Below are 15,604 nucleotides of genomic sequence, written 5' to 3' on the forward strand. Positions count from 1 at the left end.
CATGCTTTCAATTTCCCCCGCGAGATGGCGGCACGTGCGCGTTCCGTTCAAAATCTCGAAACAGCGCCACTCCGCGTAGCGGCGAAACGCTGAAATTGGTAGGTAAAATTTCCGACAGCTGATTTTAGCTGGTTAATAGCTTGAGCGTTTTGCCGCTGCATGGCAATAGCGCTGTACGAAGGCTTGAGTGCCGTAAATATGGCGGAAGCGGCAAGAATCATTTCTGATTAGACGCGTACACGTTTCGATAATTTGTAATTAATAACGAGGAACAAATTCTTGAATCGTCAAGAGCCTAAATTTAAGCTGGAGAATCGCACTTAATGACAGCCGTATTTCGTTTTGTAGAGAAATATGAAAGCACTTCGAAATGTCGATCAATTTCGACCAATAGAACGGGTTCGTCGGAGCAATATTTGAATATAATTTCTGAACTATTCAGAATATCATACGTAATATCATATATAATATACAATATACAATATATATTATATATAATAATGATTATAATATATTTATATTATAATTATATATAATATACATATAATAATAATTATATATATATAATATATATACAATATATATTACATACAATATAAATAAATATATAATAATAATAATAATAATATAATACATTTATAATATACAATATACAATATATATTATTTATCCTGCGGATCGCAGTATAAAAATTTAAATTAATTAATATAAATATAATGATAATTAATTTTAATAATAATAATTTTTTTTAATAATAATAATTAAATTTATTGTTATTTTTAAATCGATCGAGCTCAAATTTCGCACGGATTATTTTCCGACGAATTGGCAGCATTTCGGAGGAAAATAATTTTTCGACGAATTTTCGTCACGAGCAAATGGAAAAAAAAGGTGCACAGTGCGATTCGACGTATCGCGGCTCTGCGATTCGAACGAGCGTGTTCCCGTGCGTCGGTGTCGCAATGTGGGATATCCCCACCAGAAAGTAAAACGTCGGAGGAGTCGGAACTGTCGGCGCGGTTCGCCTCCACCTGACGGCTACACCAGTCGCGATTTCAAATTATCCGGGACGAGAGGTGTCGCGAACAATTTTTCTCTCCTTGTCGTCGCGTGTTGTCCAGGACGCACGGCGATGTGTTCCCGCGATGCGTTGCTGCTGCTTTGCTCGTTCCTGGTGCTCGCCGGTCACCGGTGCGAGGAAAACGCCACCGCCGCCGTCGCCACGGAGGAAAACGCGCTGGCAAGATTGGTGAAGATGTTCTCGAAGCCGGGAGCATTCAAACGAGTGAGGACTCGAGCGCCAATAAGTACCCGTTCGAAATCTCCTATCTATTCGGAACTTTGTTAACAATTTAAGAAAAGAAAAATAAATACAATTCGGTTCCGCCGATCCTTCGCGCCGCGTTCTAATAATTATAACGAAAATCAATTTTACGAGCGTTTAATCGATTACTTATTATCAAGACCTCGGGGACAAAAAAAAATATATATATTATATAATATAATATATATATATAATATAATAATATAATATTATAATATATATATATTATTAATATATATTAATAATAATATATTATAATATTAATTATTATTTATTAATATATTATATTATTAATAATAATAATATATTAATATATATTAATTATACATATAATTATAATAATATATATTATATTATTATATTTATCTATAATATATATTGTATATTTAATATATTTATATTATATATAATAATAATATTTATTTTTCGACGAATTGGCAGCATTTCGGACGAAAATAATTTTTCAAATAATAATAAAACTGGTCGAAAAGTATTTTCTTACGCGCACTTGCCGCGCGTCAGGTCAGTTTTATTCAACGAAACGTCTCGCGGATTTTGCAAGGAAACGGTGGAAATGATCGGTTGTATAACTTTTGCGATGCAAATGATACGTCGCGGACTGTACCTTCCGATGACTCGATTACAATGAAATGCAACGCGAGAGAACTATATTCTGTTAACGGAGCAGCAGCAGCGAGAGAAACGACTCGAGTCGAATCGCCTCGTAGAAACGTCGATTCTCTTGCGGAACGGGAAATATTCGCAGAATTATATAATGTTCGACGTGGATCGAAATTAATTCATTGTTTCGTCAAATCGCGGGCCCATTGTTCGCATTGTTGCCCGAGATTTCCGGTCTCGCGCGTCGAAACGGGCACACGCGCAGGATCGATTTGCAAAGGACTATGAATCGCGTTCTGCCGCTAAATGCACCGGCGACCATTGCGTAACAAAAATTGTAACCGAAGAACGTCCGTGTACACGCACGATTCTAGGACGCGTAGTCGTTCCAGGAGTGTAATGATCACGGGACTGTCGTAATTACCGGTCTGCCGAGGCTCGCGAATAAGGACTAATCCGTTCGCAACCGGGCGTTGCCGACGAAATCGACGAATCTCGGAGAAATTTCAAAGTCAGCCGCGGCGGCCGGCGATCGAAAGAAAATTGGGATTTGCTGGTTGAAATGTAAAATTGCGGCGACACGCGGGAAGAATTGAGTTATTTTATTCTATTATACATTTCGAAACGTATCAAAATTATTAAAAGAAACGATCTGTTTTCAGCACATTTCTGTTTCTAGCAAATGTTTTTTGAAAATTGTCTGTCGGCGATCGAAAGAAAATTGGGATTTGCTGTCGCGGAATCGAACTATCTTATCAAATCGATTATTGCGGGTCATAGAATGGACGATTGCAAATAAACGTAAAATAAATAAATAAAATAAAATAAATAAATAAAATAAATTTTACGCGTTTACAGTAAAAATGGTTGGCTGAAATGTGAAATTGCGGTGACACGCGGAAAGAATTGAGTTATTTTATTCTATTATACATTTCGAAACGTATCAAAATTACTAAAAGAAACGATCTGTTTTCAGCACATTTCTGATTCTAGCAAATGTTTTTTGAAAATTGTCTGTCGGCGACGGAAAGAAAATTGGGATTTGCTGTCGCGGAATCGAATTGTCTTATCAAATCGATTGTTACGGGTCATAGAATGGACGATTGCAAATAAACGTAGAATAAATAAAATAAAATAAATTTTACGCGGTTTACAGTAAAAATGGTTGGCTGAAATGTAAAATTGCAGTGACACGCAGGAAGAATTGAGTTATTTTATTCTATTATATATTTCGAAACGTATAAAAATTACTAAAAGCAACGATCTGTTACCACCTCATTTCTGTTTCTAGCAAATGTTTTTTGAAAATTGTCTGTCGGCGACCGAAACAAAATTGGAATTTGCTGTCGCGGAATCGAACCGTTATATTAAATCGATTATTGCGGGTCATAGAATGGACGATTGCAAATATACCGCAAATTTTATGCGTTTACAATAAAAATAGGTGGTTGAAAGGTAAAATTGTGGTGACACGCGGGAAGAATTAAATTATTTTATTTTATTATATATTTCGAAATGTATTAAAATTACTAAAAGCAACGATCTGTTTCCATCACATTTCTGTTTCTAACAAAGGTCTTTGAAAATTGTCTGTCGGCGACCGAAAGAAAATGAAAATTTGCTGTCGCGGAATCGAACCGTCTTGTCAAATCAATTATTACGGGTCATAGAATGGACGATTGCAAATAAATCGTGGATTTTATGCGTTTACAGCAAAAATGGTGGGTTGAAATGTAAAATTGCGGTGACACGCGGGAAGAATCGTATTATTTTATTCTATTATGTATTTCGAAACGTATCAAAATGTTTTCATTATATTTCTATTTCTAACAAACGTCTTTGAAAATTGTCTGTTTCGCGCAAAGATCCGCCGCCTAATTAGATGCATTTAATCGCGCGTTGGGCGCCGCGCCGCGTGGGCGGTGCACGGTCGATGTCCGCTCTGAAACTACCGGGCGCATCTCACTTTCAGATCAACGCGATACTCGGTGAGAATTCGATCGAGGAGTCCTACACGTCTTGTCCGAAAGGCGAGGAGGGCCTCGAATGCAGGAGGGCGGAAGCGCGGCGATCCGTCGACTGTCCGGAAGGTAAGAAAAAAGCAGATGATCATAGTTGAATAAAATCTCGCGCGAAAATCTCTATCTTTTCCTCATCGAAAACGGCGATTTCGCGCGCGGGTCACCTCTCGACGATTTGACTGGAACAGTTTTATTGGGTTGGCAACTAAGTAATTGTCGATTTCAGTTATAGATGTCTCTCACTCCCATTATTATGATATCCGTAAATGTTATATTATAAAAATATTATTATTATTATTATCGCTGAGAATTAACCCCTTAAGTTGTACGCTCGAGTTAATTCGAGCGCGCTAAACAGGCCAAACTGTGCACACTCGAGATAATCCAAGCGGCGTTGTATTTTAGCTGCTATAATTTTTCACACTCGAATATAATCGAGAATTGAAAATAACAATGTGAAAGCAAAGAAAACAAATCGTTTTATTGATATTTATCATTTAAATGGGATTATATATAACACTTATTATATATATAATATATACATATATATCTTTATATATATTATATTATATATATATTTATTATATATATATATATATATATATATATATATATATATATATATATATATATATATAATAAATATTATATATATTGGGCAACTAAGTAATTGCCGATTTCAGTTATAGATGTCTCTCACTCCCATTATTATGATATCCGTAAATGTTATATTATAAAATTATTATTATTATTATTATGTTATTTTTTATTATCCGTGAAGCAACTGGACAAATTGAATGCAGCGGTCAAGGAAAAGCGACCAGAATTGGTCGATCGTAAAGGTGTTATTTTCCAGCAGGACAATGCTAGGCCGCACACGTCTTTGTCCGCTCGGCAAAAATTGATGGATATTGGTTGGGAATTGATGTTACACCCACCGTATAGCCCTGATCTCGCGCCGTCGGATTACCACTTATTTCGATCCCTGGACAACTCCCTTCGTGGTAAAACTTTTAACGATGATGACGCTGTAAAATCTCACTTAACTCAGTTTTTGGCCGAAAAGGATCAGACTTTCTACGAGCGTGGAATTTTCAAGTTGTCAGAGAGATGGCAAAAGGTCATCGAACAAAATGGAAAGTACATCACAGATTAAACTCCGTTCCAAGTAAAAAAGAAATTTTTTATTTCATTGAACAAATCGGCAATTACTTAGTTGCCAACCCAATAGTTTGCAATTTTAGAGAATAGTATTCCAAAAAATCACTTTTCGCTTCAGAAAACGTTTCACCCAATTTCTATTTCTATACAATTAAATTGTTACAGTGTAAATTGAATTGTTTCCCAATTGTGCAATTACAATTCGACGTGCATTGTCGCGTTGCAGGTCAGGAAGTTCGTTCGAACTTGCTTCTAAGTTGACAGTGTTTCATTAAAACACCTGTCCTTCGGTTCGATGCTGATCTAAGGAAACAGCGGACCGGATGTTGACCCGTAATAAAGAAAAACGTGGTAACATGCGTCGACGATTGTTGTCCATTGGAAGATAAGCATCGATCGGTGTTAAAGATAATCATTGAGAAAGTCACTCGCGTTGTTGCAATAAATTTCCTGTTGATCGTAAATGCTTGGTAATAAAAAATGCTTAATAAAATATTATTTATATATATTACTGTATGTGTAATTGTAATTATGACCGTCGATATCTCGATGACAAATAGCATGAATTACTATTAATGACTTCGCGTGACACTTCAGAACAAATACGCTCGAACGTGAATATTGTTTCATAATTTCTCGGAACTTCCTCGTTTGAAACAGGTTTCTAGTAATGTGGAGAATTTCACTATACTATTTTCACTATACTACTCTTCACAATTTTATCCAATAACAAAAATACGAATTCAAATGTGCTGTAACAATGTAATAGGAACGGTTACTGTGAGGTAAATTTTTTATTTCATTGAGCAAATCGGCAATTACTTAGTTGCCGACCCAATAGAAAGTTGTTCCAATTATTAATACGCCGCGAACTTTCGTACGATTCGATTCGAACAGCTCGTCGCGAAGAAGCGTTCCCTCGATATCTTCCCATCAAAAAGTCGTTATTTCGCGAAGCGCTGGTTACGCAAAAGCGGCGGAGGCGCGCTTTTTCAACCGATAATATACGACCGGCGTAATAAAACGCGCACGGTCTCGATCCGGTTAACGAATCGCCTGACGATCGAATAACACTGTCCGACAAAATCAAACTTTTTTCTGGGTTCCTATAGCCACTATGAAATTCTTGTAGAGCTTCACTCCCTGAACAAGAATCCGAAAACCGAATTGCTCCATCACCCTCAGTTTTTTAACTAAACGAACTTTTGTAGAAACCCAAAATTTTCGACAAAAATGAGGTATTGCATGAAAAGTACAAACGTTAGAAAGTTCTAATTGGTGTTAAAAGATAGAGCAGAGTTTCCCGAATATAGTGGCATGCAATTTATTAATTGTTTTTGGTCCTAAATAGCAATGAATTGATGTCAAAGTTTAAAAATGTGTCGGCGTGCGCAGTTTCTCCGCAATATTTTTGTATTTTTACGAAAAGTATTTTGTTCGGCACGAAAACTCTACCCAGGATCGGATTCTGTAGACATTTCTGAAGAAGAAACGGGCCGGTAAAAGTGTCGGAACGATGTACATTTTGAGTAGATCGAGAAAATGTTCGTCGGCAACATGTACACGATATTTTGCCATGTGCTTCGCTGCTCGCTTCTCTCTGTCCGACAGGGCCGAGGCTGTGGGTAATCAACACCGATGGAGGGATCCAATGGGGCACCCACTTAGCGTGTGGGGCGTGCCATTTTTTTTAGTACTTCAATGTGCAGTCTTCTTTTACATATTTTTATGGATAATAATCACCAAACTGTGAATCATAAATTAAAAATGGAGAAATAATAAAAGAAAAATAACGAACAAAAAATATTCATTTTATTCTGAATTTGTTCGAATTACAAGTATATCATGTGTACAGTTATCATTTAAATTATAACGATAATTCGATCATGAATAAATAATCATTTTCAAAACGTTAAACTTCTTGAAACATATCGTTAAATATATATTTAAATATTTATTTAATTATATGGCGTAGAGTCAAAATTATACTAGTGTTAGAATACTTTCGTTACCAACTCCAAATACTCTGGTGCGATTTTTTTTGTGAAATATATCACAGTTTGGCGATCATTATCCACATAAATATGTAAAAAAAAAACAGAACATTGAAGTATTAAAAAAAATTCAAATATTATTTACGAAAAGTGGGTGCCCCATTGGATCCCTCCATCGGTGTTGATTACGCGTAGCTTCGGCCCTGTCGGACAGAGAGAAGCGAGCAGCGAAGCTCATGGCGGCAAAACGTCGTGTACACGTTGCCGTCGAACATTTTCTCAATCTACTCGAAATGTATATCGTTCCGACACTTTTACCGGGCCGTTTCTTCTTCAGAAATGTCTACAGAATCCGATCCTGGGTAGAGTTTTCGTGCCGAACAAAAAACTTTTCGTAAAAATACAAAAATATTGCGGAGAAACTGCGCACGTCGACACTTTTTTAAACTTTGACATCAATTCATTGCTATTTAGGACCAAAAACAATTAATAAATTGCATGCCACTATATTCGGGAAACTCTCCTCTATCTTTTAACACCAATTAGAACTTTCTAACGTTTTTACGTTTCATGCAATACCTCATTTTTGTCGAAAATTTTGGATTTTTACAAAAGTTCGTTTATTTAAAAAACTGAGGGTGATGGAGCAATTCGGTTTTCGGATTCATGTTCAGGGAGCGAAGCTCTACAAGAATTTCATAGTGGCTATAGGAACCCAAAAATCGTGTCGGACAGTGATAATACGACGTCGAATCGACGCGTGTGCGCGCGCGCTTCGTTTGAAAATATCTCGACGCGAAGGAAACGCCGTTCCGTGAGAGACTTCGACGATCGGAGGAATCGCGCCGAGACTTTCTTTTTCGCGTTCGAACGCGAAGCACGCTTTCGGACCCGACTTGTGCTTAATCGTACGATATTTCAGCCGCTCCGAATATCATATGATGCCTGACAATCGGTGGATCGCGCAGCTTGGATGCAACCTACGCGCGTTTCCCAGAGCGAAAGTGGACTTCGTTTCTCCGTATGGTCGCGGCCGCTTCGTGTTCCGGGAAAAGTGATTTATCACGGCGACGGGATGCGTGGAATCGTGTTCCATCCGGGATCTAACGCGACCCGCTCGCCGCACATCTAATTCATAGATCGGCACTCTCGCGCCGCCGTTCGTGCCGCGTGCATTTAACGTGTGTGTGGGCAAACAATGTCTGGGAGTGGCTATGTCAAGGTTAGATTCCCTATTGTTCGCCGCGAAAAGTGTTGCTTTTCCATAACGGCAGCAATCGGAGCGCTAACGCTGCAGAGATGCGCGATCTATACGCGCGCGGAGATGCGGCTGTAGTCCGGCGAGTTTGACCTTTCGTGAACCTACGATAACGCTAAAATATTATATTATAATATAATATAATATATAATATTATTTATTTATTTACTGAAATTATAGAAAATAGAATTTACTGTATGTGTAATTGTAATTGTACAGTTGAAAGGTTAAAGTCATTCTATGTATAATTATATATATAATTATATAAGGTTAAAGTCATCCTTAAGATAATTATAATATAATAATATAATATAATTGTAATATAATTATAATATAATTATAATATAATATAATATTATTTATATATATATTTATTTATTTATTTACTGAAATTATAGAAAATAGAATTTACTGTATGTGTAGTTGTAATTGTACAGTTGAAAGGTTAAAGTCATTCTATATATAATTATATATATATATATAATTATATAAGGTTAAAGTCATCCTTAAGATAATTATAATATAATAGTATAATATAATTATAATATAATGATATAATATAATAATATAATATAATTATAATATAATAATATATAATATAATATTATTTATATATATATATTTTCGTTCGAATTATAATTAACTGTTATTATTGTTTATTTAATCATTGCCTATTGGACTTAGGATGACTTTAACTTTCCCACTGTACAACTACAATTACACACACAGTAAATTCTCTCTAATTGACGCTCAGATCGTGCACAAAAATGGACAATTTGAGAGAATTTATTGCACATGGCTGAGAATCGATCTCACCGATTTTTGGATATTAAAGAAGTTATTCTAAACTAGAAGCGACTTGAAACAATATTCTCATAATGTGTACAATATTTTTTAAGCTTTTGAAAAGTTTCAGATCATTTTTAAGCCGAATTTATTTTTAACAAGACATCCGATTCCGATGAAAAGTCAGTCTCTGACGAAATGAATTGTTTTAAATTCTACTTAATACTGTTCTAAAGATGCTGAGATTAGTAAAGACTTTTTCACAGAAAATGATCGAACAAATTACTCAACGCGAGCATACGGTGCGATCAAAATGCTGAACGGACTAAATAAATACAGTGTTGTAATCTTTACGAAGCAGCACGCACCAGTTGTTTTTTAAGCTCGATAGGCTTACCGATAAATTGACTTTGTTAGTTCGAACGAGCCTTAACGAGCCTCAAGGCTTAAACAATCGAATCTCCTCTTTTCCCCAATTAGGGAGAATTTGCTGTGTTTTCTTACATCATTCTCTCTATTATTCGCATTCTATTATTTAGGAACCGATAGTCTAACAAGTGTTATACAATCCACTCCAACGATCTAATAATCCGGCAACGAAACGCAACGCGAACGACAAAATTATTTCGTTATTATCCGTCGATCCGAAAATCTGTGACAAGTTCGAATTATAATCGCGTCGGACGATTAATTATTTAACCTTTTTGGCACGACGCGCCACTATAGTGGCTTCCGCGGATATCATCTTTCAGAACGACACGCCACTATAGTGGCTTTCGCGAATGTCATCTCTCTAAACGATGCACCACTATAGTGGCTTGCTCTAGTAGCTCACTCGCTCATCGTTTGAACCAAATAATCGTCTTCATATGCATTGTTTCACACTTCTTTTGTCTTCACATCGATTTACAACAGTCTACAGGGTGTCCCAAAAATGTCTCGCAATCCGGAATTGGCGGGTTCCTCGGATCATTTGAAGCAACTTCTTCCTTTACAAAAATTTTCTCCGAGGCACCATTAACGAGTTATTAACGAAAAACAGCGACCAATAAGAATCGAGTACGGCTGGCGCGAGGCGGCCCAGCCAACCAGTGCGCGAAGCCTAGTTCCGCTCATTGGCACGATCGCCTCGCACCAGCCGAGCTCGCCTCTCATTGGTCACTGTTTTTCGTTGATAACTCGTTAACGGTGCCTCGGAGAAAATTTTTGTAAAGGAAAAAGTTGCTTCGAATGGCCCGAGGAACCCGCCACTTTCGAATTGCGAGACATTTTTGGGACACCCTGTATATACAGTATCAGACTCTGTACAGTACACATCAGACTCTGTCGTCCAAAGAAATAGCCTCGCGCAGAATTCAGCCGTACCTAAAAGGTTAATCAAGCCGGGAACGCGGATACTGGTAGCCTTCTCTCATCGATATCAGTTACAGCCTCCGGTTGTAACGTGTTCTCCTTTTTCAAGCATAATCTGGAACATAATCTTCCGAGCATACAGTTTCGTTTACCTTTTGCAGCGTTCCTTTTTCTGTTTTTCGTCGCGTTTCGTTTCGTCGCGAACGGCGGAACAGTGAAATTTTTCGTCGTCGCGCTAATTACCCCGACGCCACTCCCGCGATCATTGTTCCGTCGTGCCGTTAGAAGCGCATGCCAGCGTGTCGGAATATTAATCTCTCAATTAGACGCACCTTAAGCCGGAATGGAATCTCGATCGGGTAATAGATCTCTCTCTGTCCGGCGTAATTTATCCTTCGCCGCGGCGATTCGCTGCGACGCGACGCGGGTCGCTTTTACTTCTACTTTTCTCTCCCCGTGGAGCGCGCGAAATTAATATTGACCTCTTAACGATTTTGACATTACTCTCGTAACATACTTTCACCGTGTCGAATCGGGATCGAGAGGCGAGTTTAGATCGTACTTTCCACCGAAAGTTGCTAAAATACGGTTCTAACCGAGAACCGACGCACGTTTTTATTCGAGCCGTTTCGAAACTGGAACAACCTTGAGGAGGCGTCTCACAATCAAGAAGAACCGCCGTTCCACCGTAGTTTCACTAATTCCGCAGAAATCTGCTGAAACGAAGCGCCGTTTCCGTGGCAAAAATCGTAGCTTCTTGAAATCCGTTGGAAGTCATTTGTATCGGGTCCGGCGCCCCTGCTTTCACCAGTCAAGGCGACCAGGAAAGACGGCCGGGTCCGAGTTGTCAACAAGCACGAGCTGCCCGCAATCTTGCAGAAACATGCAATTATCGCGCGTGACGCAATGATTACTTGATTACGCGGCTCGTTTCTCCTAATTTCCTCGATCGTTCGACGACAAATCTAAATCGGTTATGAGGCGCGACAGCGTTCACCGGTTTCGTCGGCGCCATTTTGGATAACCGGCGGCTCGTTCGAGCTTGCAGTTTCCAGCAGAAAGCTTCCTCGCGAAGCAGAAAGACAAAGTTCTGCAGCGAAGAGAAGCGAAGCTTGAATTGTCCTTCTGGAAAAATCGAATCGGCGCGTTCCTCGCGAGCGTGCGGCACGGCAAAAGTGATCCAGTTCCGATGCAAAATAGCATCTGATAGCGGACCAGAACCGTTGCCGGAGAAAATCGTTCCACCTTCGCTTCGAAAATATCAACTCGATTCTAGACCAGTTGCTCCGCTGGAAAAAAAAAGATCCGCACGTGCGGCGTACGTGACACGCGATACGGCGCTGCTCTTTCTCTTCTCCGTTCGCGCGTCGCGCTTGTTTAACGCGAAGGAGTCAAGTGTCCTGTCAGTGATGCAAGCGTGCGCTGGTAACGGAATCTTGCTGATTAATAATATCCGAGGAGAAAGATCTCCGGAGGCTGTCGAACGAACGCGCCGCGCCGCGGAGCGAACATCTGTCGTTTTTTTCCTCCGATTTTATTCCGACGGCGAACGTTTCCGAAGCCGCGATTTAACCCTTAGCGCTCCGTTGGCTCCGCTACGGAGACATCCGTCGTTTGTTCCGTAAATCCGAAGGCTCTGCTGCGGAGCCCAATGCTTTTTTAGCATGATTACACCGAAGATGCTATGTTTCTGTCGACGTTGGCAATTGTTATTTGTAGCGAAAACGTGCTTAGCGCGTGTATCATTACGATTAAAACATTTTTTGCATATTTTTATACTTAGCAACGTAAAATGAATAAAATCAAACGCTTTCGCAAGGACGCGTAATCTTTTCCGCTCGAAATGAGGCTTCCTTTATCTCGGGCGCCTTTGCTCCAAAAATGTGCCGGAGTCGCTGGTAGTGATATTTTTCAGAAAAACGCTGTTCAACTTTATTTTAGAACGTCCGAAGAATATTTACTAATTTTTAATTCAATTTAATTATCAATCGAGCCGATTCCAGCGAAGATTAACGATAAAAAAATTCCGGCAAACTCGCGCAAAAGATATTTTTGTTTCGATAATTCCGTATCCAAACAGAATTCAACGGACGATTCGCGACGCTAATTTTATAATAAATCGCGTCAAAGAACACGAGGGATATATTTATTTAAGAATTGCGAAGAATATCGTTAATAGTAAATTTACCCATTTCGATGAGGATGCATTTGCTGCTTGGAAATTTCGGTCACGATTCACGATGTCGATGCACCGACCTCGCATAATGTTAAGTAGATACCATTACGATTAAAACATTTGTTGCCCATTTTTATACTTAGCAGCGTAAAATGAATAAAATCGAACTCTTTCACAAGGACGTGTAATCTTTTCCGCTCGAAATAAGACTTCCTTTATCTCGGGCGCTTTGCTCCAAAAATGTGCCGAAATTGCTGGTAGTACTCGAGAAACGCGTGGAGCGCTAAGGGTTAATAAACCGTTCCTCCCCCTGGAATCCCGCTTGTTCGAAGCTTCCACGATTAGAGCGCTTTCCGATGTTACTGCAATCCGCGCGCGAGCCCTCGCCGCGCGTCGATTTCGCGCGCGGAGCTTGTGAACCGCGCGGTACATTCCCGGTGCCGCGTGCATACCAGGCATGACGAAAGGATCGATCGCGATGAACAAGCGCTCGCGTTTCACCTGTTGGTTTTGCTCTTCTTTTCCAGGCGACTGTTACTGCTACAATTGCGCCGCGGCCGGCCCCGAATTGTGGGCCTCGTGCTGCCGCGAAAGCCTGCGCTGCTGTTCGCATCTTGCGGCCGCTTGCCGGACCTGCGACCATCCGACGTTGTACCCGTTTTGCTCGAAACACTTCAAGAAGTGTCTCGTCGAGGACGACGGGAAGAAGCAGGACTGACGTCGCCGTCGTCGTCGTCGTCGTCGATCATCGTTCCATCGACTCGAGATGATACCGTTTAACCCCTTGCCCGTGGAGACTCATCAACGTCCGCGCAGAGCAATCTCGATCGATTTCACGCTCGATTCACCGCGATAAAAAGAAACCGCGCGATCCTCTTGCGACATCTGCAATGAGTCACTCGGATAGGAATCTCGATCTTCTTATTTTTTCGCCGGAAGAATAGATCGACGCAGGTCCAGATACCAATGTACGCGAAGACCTTGCTGCAGGAAACTGGACACAGTTCTTTTAGTAACTATTTTTCGTGAAATAGTATTATATTATATATGTGCTATACAGAATGTCTCAAAATTATGGTACCTCCGGGAAATGAGGGATTCCTCGGGTCATTTGAAGTAACTTTGTCCTTTACAAAAATTTCCTCCGACGCGTCGTTGACGAGTTATTCAGGAAAAACACCGACCAATCGGAGCGCGAGCTCGGCCGGCGCTCTGCCACTGCGGCGCGCGCCGCTCGTCCGACGCAGCAGCACCGACGCAGGCTTGGCTGGCCCTCGCGATCGCGAGGACGGGGCGTCAGCCGTACGCGATCTCTCATTGGTCATTGTTTTTCGTTAATAACTCGTGAACGAAGCCGCGGATCGTATTTTCGCTGAGGAAAAAGTTGCTTCGAATCACCCGAGGAACCTCTCATTTCCCGGAAGTACCATAATTTTCGGAGTATGTTTAGTAACAGTATATTTAGTAAAACACTATTTTTAGTCAAATAGTACTTGCCAAAGTGTCGCTTTGAATACCTTTAGTTGTTTGGTTCCTGCGTCAGTCTTCGATTACAAATTGAAGTGTTCTAGACCCGTTTAGGCAGACGCTTCCAACGATTTCGCAGCACCCATAGCTAGATTCACGTATTTTAAAGAATCTACGTCTCCAAAATTAACATTGATCCATTTTACTAGACCTGGTGCAGCGACTTGATCATTTATTCTGGCCGCTGGGTGAACGAAATTTCGATCGGTCGTTCGTAACGAATTAAAACGAATCCTAAAATTGTTGCATTCCTCGACGAGTGACGGATCGAAAGACGGGAAATTGTAAGTTTGCGAAACGTCGTCCGTTCCGAAAGCTTCTCCGCGGTTAAGGGGTTGACGAGATCTGAAAAAACCAATATGGCGGCGTCATTGTAGACGCGAGCCGAAGAGGACGGCGCTCCACGACCGACGAATTCCGCGGATTTCTTGGCCACGAGGACGTCGCTATCCCGTTTTTTCCCGTGTCATTTTCCACGACGAACGCGAAAAACTGTTCGAGACGCGCATGGGGAACGAGCACGATTTACTTGAAACACCCCGGAGTCGATCGGTGGCTTGCATAAGCTGAAAGTTCTACGTCGAGTTTCTAAATATAGCGTTTATCATTCGACTCGTTAAACTGGTCCCGCGTGACTTTTTGCCGCGCACGTTTCGCTGGACGGGAACTAAGATGTCGCGGGATAAATGGTGAGACCCGGCCCGTTAAAATCTTGATCGGAAACAATCGTTTCGCGACTCCGGTCTTCGATGGACAGGTGCTTTCTCGTCCGAGATATGTCGCGCAAAGATGTCCCTGCGACCGGCAACGGAGCGGATCACGGATTCCTCTCTCTCCTCTTTGAAAACGTGCTCCGAGGGTGGTGAGGGGTTGTCCGAGGGGAAATGCGATCGGAAGAAGATCGAACCGATCGCTCAAGGTCACCGAGGAAACACTACCCCCATCGTACGGTCCAGGCTACTTCTACTTCTAATTGTTTATTTTTTCGTGTGATACACAGTCAAATTCGCAAAAATTAACAGAGTGAAAGTCTTCTAACGAAATCATTGTTGTTGTATAAATAAAATATCTGACAACGTACACATGCTTGTCGGGTTCCACGAGCCCGGGCGATTTCTTTCGAGTTCGCGTCGCAGCCCAATCATGGTCAAAGTAAGATTTCGATATCGATTTCCAGTGAGAAATGGCCTAACGAGAGACATTGGTCCATTTTGATAGAAACATTTTAACGACCAATCCGCAGCGTGTAAGAAAAAACCTTTCTGTGTCCTTCTTGTTGTACGGACGTGTCGAAAAAAGGAAAAAAAAAAGAAAGAAAAGAAGGAAATCAGACACAAAGAGAAAAGAAAGAAAGAATAAAAACAAAGGAAAGTCATCGACTTT

The 15,604-nt window shown here is 40.4% G+C and overlaps 1 protein-coding gene across 1 annotated transcript; it reads left to right on the forward strand.

Annotated features, from left to right (window-relative positions):
- The first annotated feature begins 1,009 nt into the window (after nucleotides 1–1,009).
- Nucleotides 1,010–15,301, forward strand: LOC117229035 (uncharacterized). Its single transcript, XM_033485186.2, has 3 exons — nucleotides 1,010–1,285; nucleotides 3,918–4,035; nucleotides 13,222–15,301. The coding sequence occupies exons 1-3, from the start codon at nucleotides 1,133–1,135 to the stop codon at nucleotides 13,410–13,412; spliced, it is 462 nt and encodes a 153-aa protein (XP_033341077.1). The 5' UTR covers nucleotides 1,010–1,132; the 3' UTR covers nucleotides 13,413–15,301.
- The last annotated feature ends 303 nt before the right edge of the window (nucleotides 15,302–15,604 follow it).

Source organism: Megalopta genalis, chromosome 1, assembly GCF_051020955.1.
Source record: "Megalopta genalis isolate 19385.01 chromosome 1, iyMegGena1_principal, whole genome shotgun sequence".
Classification (NCBI taxonomy): Eukaryota; Metazoa; Arthropoda; class Insecta; order Hymenoptera; family Halictidae; genus Megalopta; species Megalopta genalis.